A 17,103-nucleotide genomic window follows, 5' to 3' on the forward strand; every position below is an offset into this window, starting at 1 on the left:
TGAATCTGTTTATTTTTACAATTTTTGTAGTGATACCCAGAAGCACATTATGAAATGTTTTATACTAAATGAGAAATCAGCACAGAAAATGTAAAGGATTGACTCAATTTCTAAAACAGCCAATGACAGAAACATACAGAAGCTCAAATTCCTGGTTTCACTCTTCAATCAGTCACTATATATATTATAAAGAAACAAAAAAAAATATACCGTATGTACCTTGTATGACTGAAATGGCTTTTTTCTGAGGTAAGCTGCTAATGTATTTTCCCCCAAGCTCTGTCCAATGTAAACACACAGTAGTTCCGTCCTTATATTTTAACGAAACACCATGGCATTAAAAACTTGCCTAGTTTTATTTTTGAGTTTGCACTAGATAGAAAATACATTTGTATTGCCTCTTTCCTTTGATCCACAACCATCATTTCCCTCTCTTAAGTCAAAGTGGCTTTGCAGTGCCATCAGAAAGAAGTATCTCCTGTCAGGCACAGTTTAAATGCAGGTTCTATACTTCCAGTTAAGATTAGAATGTCAAACATAAATGTTACCCACTTAGAGCTCCAGGAAGTTTTTTTAAAAAAGACGTAACATCTTTTTTAGAGACTAGCAGTACAAACCTATGGATTTTCTCCTTATAGTAGGTTGCTTAGAGGATTGCAACCCGCAGTATAGCTAGGGTGTTTGCTGTTGGTACCTGAAAGCAGGTTGTTGTTGTTTTTACAAGTAAGGTAATGAATTGGCAGGTGTAAGCAAATATCAGCTTCTTTCATAACACTCAACCTTCAGATTCCATTGAGGGAAGCAAATTTAGATGTAGTAACTGAAGCTTTCCAATTTCTACATAATGTTTGGTGTGCTTTGGTGGCTTTCTAAAAGGAAGTTCTCTATGTGTGTACATGGATGCAATTTTAAAATGAGTTTCCACTGTATTGCAGTTGGCGAGAACTTAGCATCCAATAAATCAGGATGCATTTCCAGTTGCTGAATTGGGTATCCTATGCTGCATTACAAAAATTACTTACTAGATATTCAGGCCACCAGCACAAGCCCCATTGAGAGGGGGGAATATGTGCTGACATGGCTTTGAAAGCCAACCTATAAAAAGCAACATAATAATTTAGTTGGACACAGACAGGAAAAATGGAAACATATCTTTGGACAACAAAGTAGCACATACAATCATGGTACTTTGGAATAGGTATAAACTGCTCCAAAATATGGTGTTCTTGTCCTTTGCCTGAAGTAGAAGGAAGGTTTAAAGACATTAATTGGATTTTGTTGCCATAGCAAAGATATAGGGATTCTTTCCCTCACAAACATCCCTACACTCATTTTCCCCCCTTTACTCTGTAAAAGGGGACTAAATCATATCTTTCCTAAGGAAGAACGAGTGAGCAGGAAATTTAGGGAGGTGATATCATGTTGCTTAATTTGTTTCCCCATCATGTTTCATGTAAATATCCCACGAATGCTGTGTATTTGTACAGGAAATTGAGCAAAAAATGTATAGATTGTGATGTCTGACTGGTACTCTGCCCTGTAAATGTATTTTTAACCTATGGCAATCTGTTGTTGTTTAAAACAACGGCAACCACAATCCTTCCCCCAACCAGTTCTCTTTTTGTGTATTCATGTTCGGAAAACCTATCATAACTGTAAGGAAAAGCAAACCTTAAAAGGAAAACAAAATATTTGTACCAGAGTCCTAAAGATATTTCATTGTATATATTGTGATAGCATGTTTCTGGAACCAACAAATAAGTGATGTGAATTTTAGGTGTAAATATCTGCTGTTTTGTTTTGGATTTTTTCCCCTTCTCTTCCCCATTCACTCAACTGCTGTGATGTTGAATTAAAAATTAATACTTGATATTAAAAAGCATTGAGCAGATGCTCCAAGGTACCCATGAGATATTTATTCAGATGCCACAATGTATCTTACATATAAAAGATGGTGCTCAGTAAACTCTCATGATGTTGATCTCCTACAGATTTCCTGTTCAGGTGCTGTCAATTGAAATTACACACCAATAAGTTTAGGGGTGGAAAACTATTGAAAAATCAGGAAAATGGGAAGAATGCTGCAATCTACTTCATAGGGAAATTGATATGATCATCTGTTATTAACTAACCGTGTTTTACCCAGCAGTATTCTCCCTTACTAAAAATACTTTCCCCAAGATTTGTGGGTACCATTTTCACTTTTTTTTAAAAAAAGCATTGTAACCAGTAAATCCCTAGATGATGAAACCTTGTTGCTAGAAGAAAAGGGGATACTTGCTTCTCGCTAGAAAAGGTTTTCATCTTGCTTTATGGGACCCAAAGAGGTAGAATAATCTCACAACTAGTGAACTGAAGGCCCTGCAGAATACTCATGGATTCTCTGACTGGCTTTCTCTAATGTTTTAGCACTCTGTGACAGCCAATTACCACCGTGTGTCCAAGTTCATTGAAATAGCTTGGCCATGCCCCCCCCCCCTTTGTTGCCAATCACAAGCTGCATTGGTTTTGCCTTTAGACTCCTCTTCTATCAAAACAGAAACATGCCGTACATCTGAGCAGTAACCACACCAGGAAGCAGCTTCTGGAGCTGGGTTTCGAGTGTTGGCAGCAATTTTCCTACTCAAGGCAAAACAGTGTAAGGACCAGAATAGGGAATGCCCCATCACACTCACGGCTAATTATTAAATACATAACGAGAATTATTGCAGATAAATTCAGAAGCAGAAAACCATGTGCAACACATGGAAAACAGGCATGCCTAATACCTCTTGAGTCAGACTGAATGGATGAAAGATAGGAATGGAACAAAAACAGCAGCTCAACCCATCACTTAGCAAATATGATGGCATAATATGGGGATTTGGATTTCTTCCTGGGCTCAGGTCTTTTTGTTAAGCTTTAGCCAGCTGATGAGTATAATGAGGGTGCAATGTTGAATGTAGGAGACCCTGCTGCACATCTGCTAACGGGGTGGTCTTGGGGAAGTTGAACACTCTCTACCTACGAACCTAAGACCCTGCTGGGTCAGGGCAAAGACCCATTTAGTCCAGCATCCTGCCCTCACAGTGGCCAACCACATGCCCATGGGAAGCCCACAGGTTGGACCTGAGTGCAGCAGCGCTCTCTCCACTTGTAATTCCCAGTGACTGGTATTCAGAAGCAGACCATCTGCACCAAAACCTATTCAGGGAGATTGTGAGGTCCTTTCCAGATACAGATAGATGCGCACACCATCAAACATCTTTCCTCTACTCAGCACATTTCCCAGCACTCAGAACAATGATTATTTTGTTGCTGAGATGGTATTGTCTCTTCCCCCTACCTCCACCTGATATAATAGTGAGTGCTATGTAGAATGTGGTTATGCAAGTATAAGTACCTATTGCAGTGTCTGTGACATCACTGGCAACAAGCAGCACAGCTCCTTTGTACGCCATTTTGTAACCTTTAATTTTGTTCCCCAATCTTGTCTTGAGGCTGAGCATTCTCCCATTCAAAGATGTATGCACTCTTTAAGCCCTTTAACAGCAACTTAAAATACTTGCTTAATTTTTTTCCTTGGTTTTTTTTTATGTCAACATACTGATTCTGAGTATATTGTTGTATTAATATATTACTACTGATGTGAATATTGTCTATTTTAATGCTGTTGAATGTATAGTTTATTTGATCATATATAATTGTAATTCTGTTAAAATATGAACAATTAATAAAAAGATAAAATATAACGAAAGGGCCAAACATGAGCAGGGATCCACCTCCCATCATCTCCCCACCACACACAGTATTGCCATGTCATTTCACAACCATTTTTCATTCTGTTCAATTGCTCTTCTTCCCAAGGAGTTCTTGGAGGCTGTGTGCTCTTCCACTCCAGTGCAGGACGCACTTTTCCCATTAAAGAAATAGTACTTTGGCCACCCCATATATGTGTTTCTTTCATAACGAAATCTGGGGTGAGGGTTGTTTTCTAACAAGGCCCAAATACTATTTAGAATACTTACAATAAAGATAACTTATTACAGTTAACAGAAATAATTGATCCATCAGTCAGCTTCTCTATGTAGGGGGGTAGCAAGGGGAGAGGGTTACATGCACAGATCAGCCACAGTATAGACCTTTGATTGCTTCCTGTGTGCAAAAAGGATAAATCTAAATATCTACCATCTGTGCATATAGGCACCCAGACCAACTAAGACAGGATGTGCACCATTAAGTGCATTTCTTATTAACCTGCACTGTATGAAGATGCATATTCTCTGGGCATTACAAGTTATACACATCTTGTTTGCCTGACTACATCTTCAAAGCCGATGGAGTTTGAACCATGTAAACACAAGCTCTATAGTATCTGCCTTGATCTATGTGATATTTCAACCTGAGTTCACTGATGGGCGATTAGACTTGGAGGCAAGCCTCAAGTTTGAAAGTTACTATTCTAGTCTGTCAGAGCAGCATCCCACAGAATGAAGGTAAGCTTTTTATCCACTAGACAAACTACTGGCCATCGAGATATCATTGAACTAAAACTCCTATCAGTCCTTAGCCTTGACTTTTTCTTTTTGTGCTTGTGTGGGAGTTGGGAGTCCCAGCAACTTCTGGAGCACCACAGGTTAGCCTTAAAGGCAGGTGAAGTAAGCTGAAAATATGTCCTTTAGCAAAAATAAAGTGAGGCAGTGCTTAGCTAAGTTAAGAAAATGAATGCAAGGTAAGTGGTCCATTCTTAACATTAAAAGGATTTGGCTGAGATATTTAGGTTAGAACTGCAGTCTTGGGAGCCAACTCATTTAGTAACAAGGAAGTGAGACAATTGCCTGCTATTGAATAGCCCATATAAATAGTACAAATTGTTAAGATTCAGTGGAATTGTGCTCCTTTTGTCTTTCAAAGGTGTAGGAACCTTCAGTCACTCAATTTCTATCTAGTACCTTGCAACATCTCCAGGATCTCATCCTAACTTCAGCATTTCTATGGACCGTATCAAGCAGAAATCTACTGGGCATAAGAATGGCTAGAATGTGGAGGACTTTATAGGGTTGAAATAAAAGGGTGAGGTAGGCTTGGTTAAAGACGTAGAAGAACCAGAGGCTGCCTCCGAAACCAAGTACTGTTTTTGGTGGATGCTGTCCGAAGCAACTCTTGGCTATGGGGGAAACATGCAGTGAGTGATAAAGGAGGGTGTCTCTCCCCACTTCTCATTCCGCTTTTCCTTCTTTGTGGGGAAAGAGAGAGGCATCTCTACATTTTCATTCTGTTGCATAGAGAAGAGACTTTTGTCAGCACATGTGAATGACTTGAGTGTGTCTATATACATATGGATATATATTTTTTTCCAAAATGTATCTAGTAAAATAATGTTTAAATATGGGTTGCAGAAATTAGATACTCTGTAATTAATCTAAGATGTAATGGATTTTACAGTTTAAGGAACCAATTGTTGGTTTTAAATAAGTTCTGTGCTAAAAATAAATAAATACTCTGATTATGGTTGGTGTGCATTTTCATCACTCTTAACAAAGATATGCCTATAGATGATCAGCTGATAGGCTGTTTAATATTCAGCATCTTCATCACATACCAGAACTTTGTGCCGGGAGAGGCTTAACTCGCATGCCATGACCAAATTCAGCAATAACCACTCCAGGCAAGGAAAAACAAGGCAATTCTCCTCAAGTACACAAGACGGAGTTGCATTCTATTCCTATCCCCCCCCCCCCGCAACTTCTACATTAAAGTTAGGCTGTGCCAGTTCCTCCAGGGTGAGCAAAAAGTTGGTTTCAACAGCTGGTGAGAAAAAAGGAAACCTACACATAGCAAATATGGGAAATAGTGCTAATTATTCATGTGTATACATACCAATGCAAAAGCAAACTTTATGTTTATTCCATAATCTCATTTTGCTGCAATTACCTGTCAGCATAGTGATGCATTCTACTTTCATGGACATTACGTGTAGCACAAATAAATACTGTGGGGAGAGGATAGAGCTGGTGACTTTCCTTTGATAATTCTGAATCGTAATCCAGCTAAAAGGAGTGCAGATGTGTTGCAAAGAAATACCTGTGCAATGTAAAATGTGTGTTGCACACTTTACTTAAAAGGTCCCACACTGCACTAAGGATTTTTATGTCTCCACCATGTGAGGCTTATAATTTGTATATTAAAATATTTCCCTTTCTAGCGTTTGGCTCCAATCTCCCGCTCCAAATGAGCGTCTCTCAAATACGCTTGTAAATTGCCTTTGGCAAGCAAATATGCATTCCTAGGTGCCCCTGAAAATGACTGCTCTGCAGGCCTTGCATCTTCCAGATTAGTGCGAGTGCCCTCTTGCCCAACACACACATATTCTAGAAGTGGCACAGCTGCCACGCACGTGGGGCATCTCCCATTTCAGACCAATGTTTATTGCTGCTGTTGCTACAGTCTCTACTATAAAGTTATTCTCCTCGCTATGGCAGGCCGATTTTGAAACCCTGAGCTCACGGTTTGTATGACCCTTGTGCATCCTTTGGATTAATGACAGCCCACTTAAAGCGGGCCTTATCCTTTACCCGCGAGGCCCGGAGCTGCCACTGGTCTCCCGCAGATGGGCTCCGGTCCCACTTGCGCCCCTATTGCTGCAATGCCACCTTCTCCTAACCAAGAGGCTGCTCGTTCGCAAAGAAGAAGAACTGGCTCCTAACAAACGCCAGCTTCCGGTTCGGGGATGGGCCCTTCCTTCCACACGTGCACTTGCCCCTCAGCGCTTCAAGGGCCGTGGGAAGCACAGCCCGAGGCGGGCCGGCAGTGGTGACGGCGCGAAAGCGTGCCCGAAACAAATATGGCGATCTCCGCCTCCTTACACCTTTGCCGTAAACTGCTAGGGCTCCGCCGCTGGGCACGCTTCGCGCTCAAAGTGCGCGACGACTCCCTCGTTTCATTCGGAGGCGACTTGTCCAATCGGCGGCCGCCAACTCTACTGTCCCGAAAGCCCGCCTGGCCAACCGGGAAAGGGAGCGTGGAGACTTGCAACGGAGTGCTCCAATGGCAGCCTCGTACGTAGTAGGAAGAGGGGCAGGGCAGCCAATCGGGTTTCGGGTGGGCGGCGAGCGTGTCGTCAAGGTGCCGGCTGTGGAGGGGCTTTTTCCCAGTACGAGCCGAGCGAGCGGCCGAGGCGGGCGGTGAGAGGGAGGATGCGGGCAGCCAACGGGCTCTGGGCGGCGCTGGCCTTGATCCTGCTCCCTGGGGAGAGCCACGCTCTGCGGGAGGGAGACTGCGAAGGTGAGTCGCCGTCCCCGCGCGGATGGTCTGGGCAGCGGAGGGCGGGAGGGGCCGCCGGGGCTTCGCGGAGGGAGGGAGGGAGGGAGGGAGCGCGCTACTGGGGTGGCCAGGTGGCAACGGCGCCTCCCCTTCACGAACACGGCCTCCCCTTGGCTTGGAAACGGGAGGCGAGTCTTGCCTCAGCCGCTGCTTCCACGCTTCTTTCGCCGGCCCGGTGCCGCTTTCCTCTCAATGGGAGGGACGCTGGACCCCCACATCGCAAGGCTGCCATGGGGAGGGAGATGCCCTTGTAGCTGCCAGCCTGCGAGTCGGTTTGAACCAAGAAGGCTATGATCAGTGCGAGTGGCTGCGGGAGCTTTGGAGAAGAAGGGGAGAGGGGGTTCAAGTGTCCTGCCTGCTCTGTCGCTGTGAAAACCATTGAGAAGATGCAGCTGTCAAAGGGGTTTCCCCAGAAGCTGCTTATATAAGGAGTAGGGAGAGACCCACATGTCTGGGTGTAGCTTTGAGGTCACCATTACTGCAGTGGGGGCTCATGGTAGTTGTCAGGGTCCATAAGGAAGAAGTGGGCTTGATCCGTTGTTGCTGCTGCTAGCGAAGGAAGGTTAAAAGGATTGTTCCAGGTTTGGGGCTGTATGCTCCTGCCCCTGAGTTGGGAGCTTCCAGGGAAGCCCCCCTCAACTTCCTGCTGCTGGGAACTGTACACTTGACACTAGTGTGTGGGTGGGGGCCTTTTCTGCTGTGGCACCCTAGCTCAGGAATGTCTTTCCTTCTGAAATTCCTTTGCTCCCACAGACTACTGGCACGCAGACACTAGGTGGAAATCAGACTGCCTTCTCAGACTCTGGGGCATTTGTGCTTTTTATGTTTGATATTAATGTGTTCCCTTTCCCCCCTTTGGATATGTGTTTTAAACAGGCTATGCTTTATTGTGACCTGCCCAGAAGTCCTAAGATGTGGGTTATAAGTTGTCTAAACAATCTCTTACCTCATTCCTTTCTGTAATCGTGACCTTCAGATTGATACTAAGTAGGATATATGCTGTGAATTATATCTACAGTGTGATATAGTCTCTATAATTGTAATGGCATGTATGGGTCCTCCCTTGTATGACTTAGTAAATGGTTACACCCACAGGCTGAAGGTCTCCTCTACAGTACTTATGTTCCTGGTTACACACTAATGCAGAAGACTCTGTTCCAGGATTTCTAATTGTTCAACCCTTAACTGAATGAGCAGCAGCTTGAGGAGCTGCTTTTATTAATGTAGATTTGTTTCATGACTTGACTGAAGCCAAAGTTTGTTTCTGGAACGAACCAGTTTTCAATACAAAGTTTCATCCTTGGAACACAAGGAATAATAGTGTTTTTAATAATGTAAAGAGTGCTGCTAATTCATGGTTGATAACACACAACCCTTCTGGGTTGTATTATTTTCCCTATAATTTCTGCATTTCAGAAACCAAGCACATCTCAGCTTATAGTCTTTTGATCTTAACAAAGAGAATATGGCTCAGCCAAGGCAAAAACATCTTATAAGGCAGAGGTGATGCCCCAGTGCAGGTGCCTGATACCGTCCACCTCCCCACCCCCCAAATTCTCCATTAATTTTGGCAGTGGCAGCAAAAAAGGGTATCACATTGGGGTGGCTAGATCTAGCATCCCACTGAGAATGCAAATTGCTCCTACCCCAGTCATTGGATTAAATATTTGATAATCAGAGAAGTGATGACACTCTTCCCCCCCCCCCTCAGCTGGTTTTCATGAATCAACTGGGGAGACAGGTTGTGTGCAAAACTGTGGCCACATCCAACACTGCCCAAAGATTAATGTGAAAAAGTGTAGCCACCCCTGTTGTGGCTAAGAACGGATTTGGACTGCCATGTTGTATGAAACATGCCCCTTCACAAGATAGTCTGCTGTCATAAATATGCCCAGTAGTTCATCATCTACACTAGTGTGTTGGCTTTCGATCTGCCATGCTTCATTCATTTTGTGTAAGCTAAAAAGTAGAGAGGAGAATTTCGGGGAAGAAGTTCATTTCAGCATTATATCTCCTTCACTTTACAGTGTGTGTTTCATTCTTGGGAAGATTCTACCAGAGCCTAAAGGAGAAGAATGTTGAGTTCACACCAAACAGTATTGAAAAAGAACTTTTAAAATCCTGTAAAGAAGCAAAAGGCAAAGAGAACCGTCTGGTAAGTATTTGTAACTGGGTTATGTATTTAAAACATTTTTACCTCATTATTCACCTGAAAAGGCAGTTTGTGCAGCTAATTAAAATGAGAGTCCCTCTGCACAGGCTTAGTTTTTTTTTTTTTTTTAATGCCAGGTGACAGTTGAAGGAGGGAATGTCCATTGGAGCTGGTCAAGTTCTGTTCGTAATTGGAATAAAAAACATAACTTAAGACAAAGAGGAAATAGTGAATGCACCTGTCTGTTTGTATCTATTTCCAACAATTTATAAATGGGGTTTTTTGTTTTGTTTTAAAGAGTGCAGCTGCCACACAAGCCTGTGCAGAAGTCCTTCTCAAACAGTAGTCACCACCTGGGCATCTGAGAGCAATGCTCTTTCCAAGAGGCCTTCCAAACATGGACCTGGCTTTTCCAAGAGCTGATAGCCCTGGGGAAAATACATTCTATGCCTAGTCTCTGAAAACATTTTTATTTAACCAACAGCTCTTTTGTCTTGTCAATTTTAATTTTAAACGTCAACCTTGGTGTGTATGCCAATATCCAGACCAAGGTGAGCACTTTGTTAGCGTAAGCACTTCTGCTTGCTTGATGGCACAATCTCCCCTCTTCCTCCATTGGACCCCAGTGTGTTGTTCTGGGGATTCTCCTGATACACACACACAGCCAATTGGAAGGGAAGCCTGGGGAAGACATATTGCACTAGCAAAAGTCTGTGTGGGTTTCCAGTAGCAGGACTGGTTAGTTTGAATCCGGCCCCTTCACTAGATTCATACATTCTTTGCTCATTTCAAATGCCAAGTCAGGACCTAACTGATTTCCATTAGGTCCACTTTGAACATAACTTTTATGGTGAGTCAGTAGGTCATTAAATCAACCCACAACAAAGTAGAAAGTGGGTTGCACTGGAAACGAGTATACACATGAGGCAAAGGCAGGACTGTGCAATTAACTGCAAGTAGTCTCAAGCCATGGAGTGTAATATGTCTGTTTGATGTCTTTGTTATAACCAATGCTTGGGACTAGCTACAACTCAAGACAGTGTGAGTTACATCCTCCCCATTTATCTCCCCAGACAGATAAATGTGGTTGTGGTACAGCAAGATGTGCTCTTTCTCCAGTTACTACCAAGCTGCAATGAGGGGAGGAAGAATATAGGAAGCTGCCTTATACCAAGTCAAATGATTTATCTATCTAGCTCAGTATTGTTTACAGCAGCAGTAGGGAACGTCTACCCTGTGAGCCTAATTAGGCCTAGCAGGGGCCCTAATTTGGCCCCTGAGGTTCTCCCCCCAAAAAACCATGGCCACTTGCCTCACATATGATATCATATGTGTTATCTGTGGGGCATGTAAAGATAGTAGCTGCAAAGGAACATTTGGAAGGTTAAAGTACACCTGATTGATCCTTGCTGACCACTGTCATGGGGGATTGGCTGCACTAGGAAGTTCCCAACAGGAATTCCCTAATGCAATCTCCTTCAAAAAGGAGCTCTTGGCACTAATAACCAGTTGGTGCTGACAGCCATAAAAGGGATTCGGCAAACCCCTTTGCTGGCATCAGGTGGGTGGCCCAGCTGTCCAAGTTGACCTTTGGAGAGGAAGGGACCCAGCCACTAGGCATCTCCACTCCCAAGTCTACATTGACTGGTAGTGGCAGTTCAGGGTTTCACACAAGGAGCATTTCCAACCCTACCTGGAGACACCAAAGATTGAAACAGACCATCTGTGTACAGAGCAGATGATCACCCTCCCCATAGAGCAGGGGTGGGGAAGCATTTGGCCCTGGTGGGCCAGATCTTTATCTCCTCAAGCCCCATGGGCCAATTTTTATAGGTGGGCAGGACCATCCACCTGCGAATCATGCAGCATTGTTATCATGTTGAGTGATTGGAACCTGTAAAGTTCACCTGCAAATGTAGGGGGAAATAGTTAAAAGGGCTTGGTCAGTCCCATGCTCAGTGATTCTAAAGTGGCAGACAATGAAGTGGGATGGCAGAAGCAGAGATGGGCTGGGTTAGAATGGTTCTGTGTTTCTCTTGGGGTTCTGAGGCCAAATAAACTTCTTGTGTGAATTGTAAGGACAGGAGACCTAGTTGTGTCTATGATGCCTCCTCTCACAAATATATCCTTTTTAGATTAAAAAATAGTCTGGAAAAGTCAGGTGATCCATAATCAAATAAGTCATGTTGATCCACATGTCGCCTCTAAGACAAAGTTAAATCTCTCTAAGTCAAGATTGGGGAGCCTGTGGACCTCCAGGTGTTGTTGGACTACAACTCCCATTGGCACCAACCACTATGGCGATTGGTCACAAATGATGGAAGTTGTAGTCCAGCAACATTTGTAGGACCACATGTTCCCATTCCAGATCTAGGTGGTAGAAAGGCTCTGAATGGTGTGATTGATCTTGCATATTTCCTGTAAAAAAAGCAGCAACTCCTTGGAGCACTAAAAGTTCCTAATTAAGCTACCAGCCAGCATTTTCCTGTGTGAGACAAATTCTTCTGAAAAGGTTCGACCAAGAAGAAATTATCTTTAAATCATTGCCTGACCTCTCATTTTCTATTCATTCCCTTCTAGTGCTATTACATTGGAGCAACCAGTGATGCAGCCACTAAAATAACTAATGAGGTGTCAAAACCCCTGAGTAATCACATCCCTGTTGACAAGGTTTGTGAGAAACTGAAGAAGAAAGATAGTCAGATCTGTGACCTGAAATATGGTGAGTATAAGCAGATTACCAGTGATCTTTACTTTGGTCCTTGATATCTTCCTTATGTAGAGAGAGCAAGAGTCCTAAAGTTACTGGCTGTGTTGTGATAGAGAGGAAATGACTTGTGCTGTCATCTTGAGTTAGCCTGGCAGTATGCCCCATTGGAAAAAGTGCAACATACTTCCAAGTAAAAGACAAGATCTTACGCATATCAGTTAGATAAAACTTTTTCTCCATTCCCCCTGCCCCCAATCATACAAAGATAAGGAAAATGGTAATAGAATGAATTCAGTACCAGAGAACTGCATTGAAACAGTGAAGACCCAACATGGTTCCTAGGAAAATACAATACAAATATAGCTATGAACTATGGGCTGGTTATGAATATTGCTGAGGAGAATATGAGGTCGTAGAGCTGGAATGGAGGATCTGTGGCCCTCCAAATGTTGGACAACAACTTCTGTCATTCCTGACCATTGGCCATATTTGAACTGATAAGAGTCCAACAACATCTAGAAGGCCACAGATTTTCTCCTTGCTATAGAGGATCATCATCTCATTTATCTAGCTATTGGGTTTTTCATAGACGGTAGTTTCATGGTGAGGATGCTGAACTGTGACAATGGACTGATCAGATTTCAGACAAAAGGTTGAGCTACATTGCATATAACGGACAAATTATCTGTCAGCTCCCACCAACACTTTCATTTTAGCAAGCCACAGTTGCTAATATATTCCAACCAGGCAAAGTATGCTTTGTCACAAACCAGGGAATTGGAGTACATATTTGAAAGATAATCTGCACGTGGCCGTTGTGTCCAGTTGGGGCTGTTCGCTTGTTGCCTAGGGATGTCTGAGATGAAGGGCAGCACACTCTTGCTTCTGACATCAGCCACTGAGCCAAGGGCCACTAGGCCACTTCCCTTGCCTCCAGGAACAACTTCAATGCAAAATACCTCCATGATTGCTTGACCTCTTATATTCCAGCTCCCATCACTGAGTTCATCTGCAATAGTGCTCAGGGTACAGCCTGTTAACTGCATTCTGTTCTCGACTCCTACTATACATTCCAGTGTCTTATCTTCCCCAAGTATAGATATTATCTGTGAAAACTTGTGCTCTTAATGAAAGTAGTCTCTAGGAGGTGCTATGACTTGTACTATTTCAGCTATGTGATAGCCATGTTTTGTTCTAAGGCTGCATTCCTATGATACTTGAACTGGGAACAAGTCCTCCTGAAATTTCTGAATTGTGGTCAGTTAAACTTGTGGACTAACAATGCTTCATACAGTAATATGCCCTTCTCTTTATCAGATAAACAGATTGACTTGAGCACTGTGGACCTGAAGAAACTGAGAGTCAAAGAACTGAAGAAGATTCTAGATGACTGGGGTGAAACATGCAAAGGCTGTGCAGAAAAGTCAGATTACATTCGGAAAATCAATGAACTGATGCCTCAGTATGCACCAAAAGCAGCCAGTTCACGGACAGACCTCTGACCACCATAGTGGCCTCTAGATCATTAGCAAATCAAACACAAACTATGTTAATCTTTCTTTTTTCTTTTCTGGAAAGCTGTTTTTGTAACTTATTTAACTGGGTTTCAAGTGTCAAAGTGAAGCGGTTCTTGCAATGCTGGTTCAACTGCCTCGTCGTGTCTCAAGTTTTTATTTCTTTTGTCTCCAGTTTATGTTTAAGACATTGACGTATGTATGGGATTTTTGAAATAAAAGTTAATAAAGCAAGTCTTGTCAGTTGCATTAATAGGATTTGTATGAGTTTTATGCAAGTCTGGCTGATGCCAACACAGATCCTTACTTCGTACTTGGTGCTTTGAGATTTAGGACTCATCTACACTTCCATTTGCTCTGCCGCTTTCCCCTGGGGAAACCTGCTTTTTACCAATGAATCGGAACAAACTGCAATCAGGTTTTCCACAGATTGCATTTGTTCTGATTCAGCAGGTTTTTCCAGTGAAAGCTGTGGGGAAAACAAGTAATTGCTTGGACCTGTGCTTTCTAAGCACAGGACAAGCAGAAAACTTCTTGGACCGATGCTTTTAGGAATGGGATGAGTGAGAATGGGTGAGCCCTAATAATGGCCATGTTTTGATAAAATGCTTATCTATGGGCTAGCGTGGCTTCTGAGATACCTGCTCTTCTGACTAATGCCTTGTAAAATCTCTGCATTTTGCTACTTCACATCCAGGTGAACACGTGTGCTATATTTGGTCTTTGGATTATTGCATGGTCTAAAAAGTATTTGAGAGCCAGTTGGTGCTACCTGAAGTTGTTAAAAAAACAGTACTTTGCTTTCAGAAATTTAAGCCCCTGATCCTGTACAGCTGTACAATCAACCTGAGTGCTGTTTTTCTACAGCTCTGAGGTAAACTGGCACCATCTATGCAAGATAACTTCCTTGTATTCTGATTCTGTATTTACAGTTGTCAATACAGTACGGAATACAATCCTGACCAGCTACATCTATGTAAAGCAGCTGAATCTGGAATATGTAGCTTCTGTATATCCATGAAATGGTAATAATAAAAAAATGGGTAGGGGTTGATTTCGGGTTCTCTCATGCTCTTGGAAAGCTTTTTGGCAACTTCAGTTCATAAGTAAAAGAAGCAGTTAATATAAGGTAAAGGTAAAGGTACCCCTGCCCGTACGGGCCAGTCTTGACAGACTGGGGTTGTGCGCCCATCTCACTCAAGAGGCCAGGGGCCAGCGCTGTCCGGAGACACTTCCGGGTCACGTGGCCAGCGTGACATCGCTGCTCTGGCGAGCCAGAGCCGCACACGGAAACGCCGTTTACCTTCCCGCTGGTAAGCGGTCCCTATTTATCTACTTGCACCCGGAGGTGCTTTCGAACTGCTAGGTTGGCAGGCGCTGGGACCGAGCAGCGGGAGCGCACCCCGCCGCAGGGATTCGAACCGCCGACCTTTCAATCGGCAAGTCCTAGGCGCTGAGGCTTTAACCCACAGCGCCACCCGCGTCCTAGTTAATATATACTAATGTAATAAAAGAGTGTGTTGTACCAGGTCATTTATGGAGACACCTTTAAATGACCACCCACACAAAATGCAGCTGTGAGCTAAACCCTTCATATACGGGTGGCTGGTACCAAAATCTCAATTCTCACCAAACGTTGACTAAAAACAGCATCATAGAGAAAAATATATTGCTCTTGAGAAAAATTACGTGTTTTAAACAACATGAACTTTAGGGCAGTTACTGTTGACAGATTAAGGTAAAGGTAAAGGTACCCCTGCCCGTACGGGCCAGTCTTGACAGACTCTGGGGTTGTGCGCCCATCTCACTTAAGAGGCCAGGGGCCAGCGCTGTCCGGAGACACTTCCGAGTCACGTGGCCAGCGTGACATCGCTGCTCTGGCCAGAGCCAGAGCCAGAGCCGCACACGGAAACGCCGTTTACCTTCCCGCTGGTAAGCGGTCCCTATTTATCTACTTGCACCCGGAGGTGCTTTCGAACTGCTAGGTTGGCAGGCGCTGGGACCGAGCAGCGGGAGCGCACCCCGCCGCAGGGATTCGAACCGCCGACCTTTCGATCGGCAAGCCCTAGGCGCTGAGGCTTTAACCCACAGCGCCACCTGCGTCCCTCGTTAACAGATTACCCACCTGCATAACCTTCACCACTCCGCAGAAAAGACTGTTTTTGAAAAGTACAGCATATATTTAAACTTCTGTTACAGCACAATCTCATGCACATTTACTGTTTTATGTGCTACATGTCTGGTCTCTGCTAGGACAAAATAACTGGACAGCATGGTTCTGAATGGGCCTGCAGTATTTTAGTATATATTTTTAATCAAGGTAATACAAAATGTAAGGATTTTGACTTTTTGAAGCTTATCCTTGGCTATATCCAGTGTTTGAAACTCCCATTGTTCTAAGTGCATTTTGCGACAATGAATTTCATTTGAGCAGTTTCTGAGCTCTGGGTGCAGTACTGCGCCTAAGATTTCAGATTAGAACTGCAGAGTGGAAGGAAAGGAGGACCTTTTTCTGCCTCCCCACTTCCAGCTACTCTCTGAAGACTGGAGAAGAAACCCTTTAAAGAATATTAGGGGGGTGGGCAGGGGAAGGACTAGACCATGTGAAAAATGAACATAGTATTTTAGCTGCAGTTCATTTATTTTCAGCTTTGGATTCTTGTTATTTAAAAAGTGTGCCTAGACATTTCATTGTTGCACCCATAACTTAGATTTAAGGTGCCATTTAGCTTCTGGTTCTCTTTTCTCAGTTTCTAACACTATGTCTGAATAGATGAAAAAGACACCGTGGCTCCTTTAGGTAACAAGCTTTATCCTGTGCAGTTGTAGGCAAAACAGTCAGCATCTTTTCTACTTTCTGCATACGGAGCATGGATATTAACTACCGTTGCAGCAATATAAAAGTTTCCTTGTTTTTGCAGCTTCTTTTATTTTATTTGCAGCACATTTTATTTTAACGGCATGTAATGCAAGTGCTATTTGTAAATGCGTGTTTGCCCTTCAGTGCTCAGAGACCAATAGTTTTGCCCGTGTGCGCGATCGCCGGTTGCTCCCTTCCTCCGCCTAACAGCGGCTTTGGCCCAGAGAGGGAAAGTGGCATCCGCTTTATTTCTACTTGCAGAAAAGGGAGAGGAGCAGAGGAAGGGGGAAAGCGCTGGCCTTCCTGCTCTCACTTGCTATGCACTTTCTACTCCTCCCTCAGACTGAGCGGTAGGTAAGTCCCGTGGAGGCGGGAAGGCGGCAGCGCCCGGCCGGGAACACGGAGGGGCTTTGCTCCTCGCCTCCCCGTCCTCGGCCGGCCGCCGGGCGGGCGCGAGCAGGACGTAGCCATTACGGACGCGGCCCGTCGCTCGGCAGGCTCGGGGCGGGGTCGCTGGCTGATGACGTCGTCGGCGCGCACGGCGCGGCAACTGGGCAGAGCCGCC

At 43.9% G+C, this 17,103-nt stretch overlaps 1 protein-coding gene and 1 long non-coding RNA gene across 2 annotated transcripts; both read left to right on the forward strand.

The window, feature by feature from the left end:
* Positions 1 to 1,271: 1,271 nt before the first annotated feature.
* LOC307209435 lies at positions 1,272 to 5,490 on the forward strand. The gene is made up of 2 exons (XR_013835586.1): positions 1,272 to 3,965; positions 3,999 to 5,490. It is a non-coding gene; the product is annotated as an uncharacterized lncRNA (long non-coding RNA).
* Positions 5,491 to 7,105: 1,615 nt separating this feature from the next.
* On the forward strand, positions 7,106 to 13,910 carry MANF (mesencephalic astrocyte derived neurotrophic factor). The gene is made up of 4 exons (XM_079964300.1): positions 7,106 to 7,263; positions 9,330 to 9,457; positions 12,035 to 12,176; positions 13,482 to 13,910. The coding sequence occupies exons 1-4, from the start codon at positions 7,176 to 7,178 to the stop codon at positions 13,664 to 13,666; spliced, it is 543 nt and encodes a 180-aa protein (XP_079820426.1). The 5' UTR covers positions 7,106 to 7,175; the 3' UTR covers positions 13,667 to 13,910.
* The last annotated feature ends 3,193 nt before the right edge of the window (positions 13,911 to 17,103 follow it).

The sequence above is a fragment of the Podarcis cretensis genome, assembly GCF_951804945.1.
Source record: "Podarcis cretensis genome assembly, chromosome: 2".
Taxonomy (NCBI): Eukaryota; Metazoa; Chordata; class Lepidosauria; order Squamata; family Lacertidae; genus Podarcis; species Podarcis cretensis.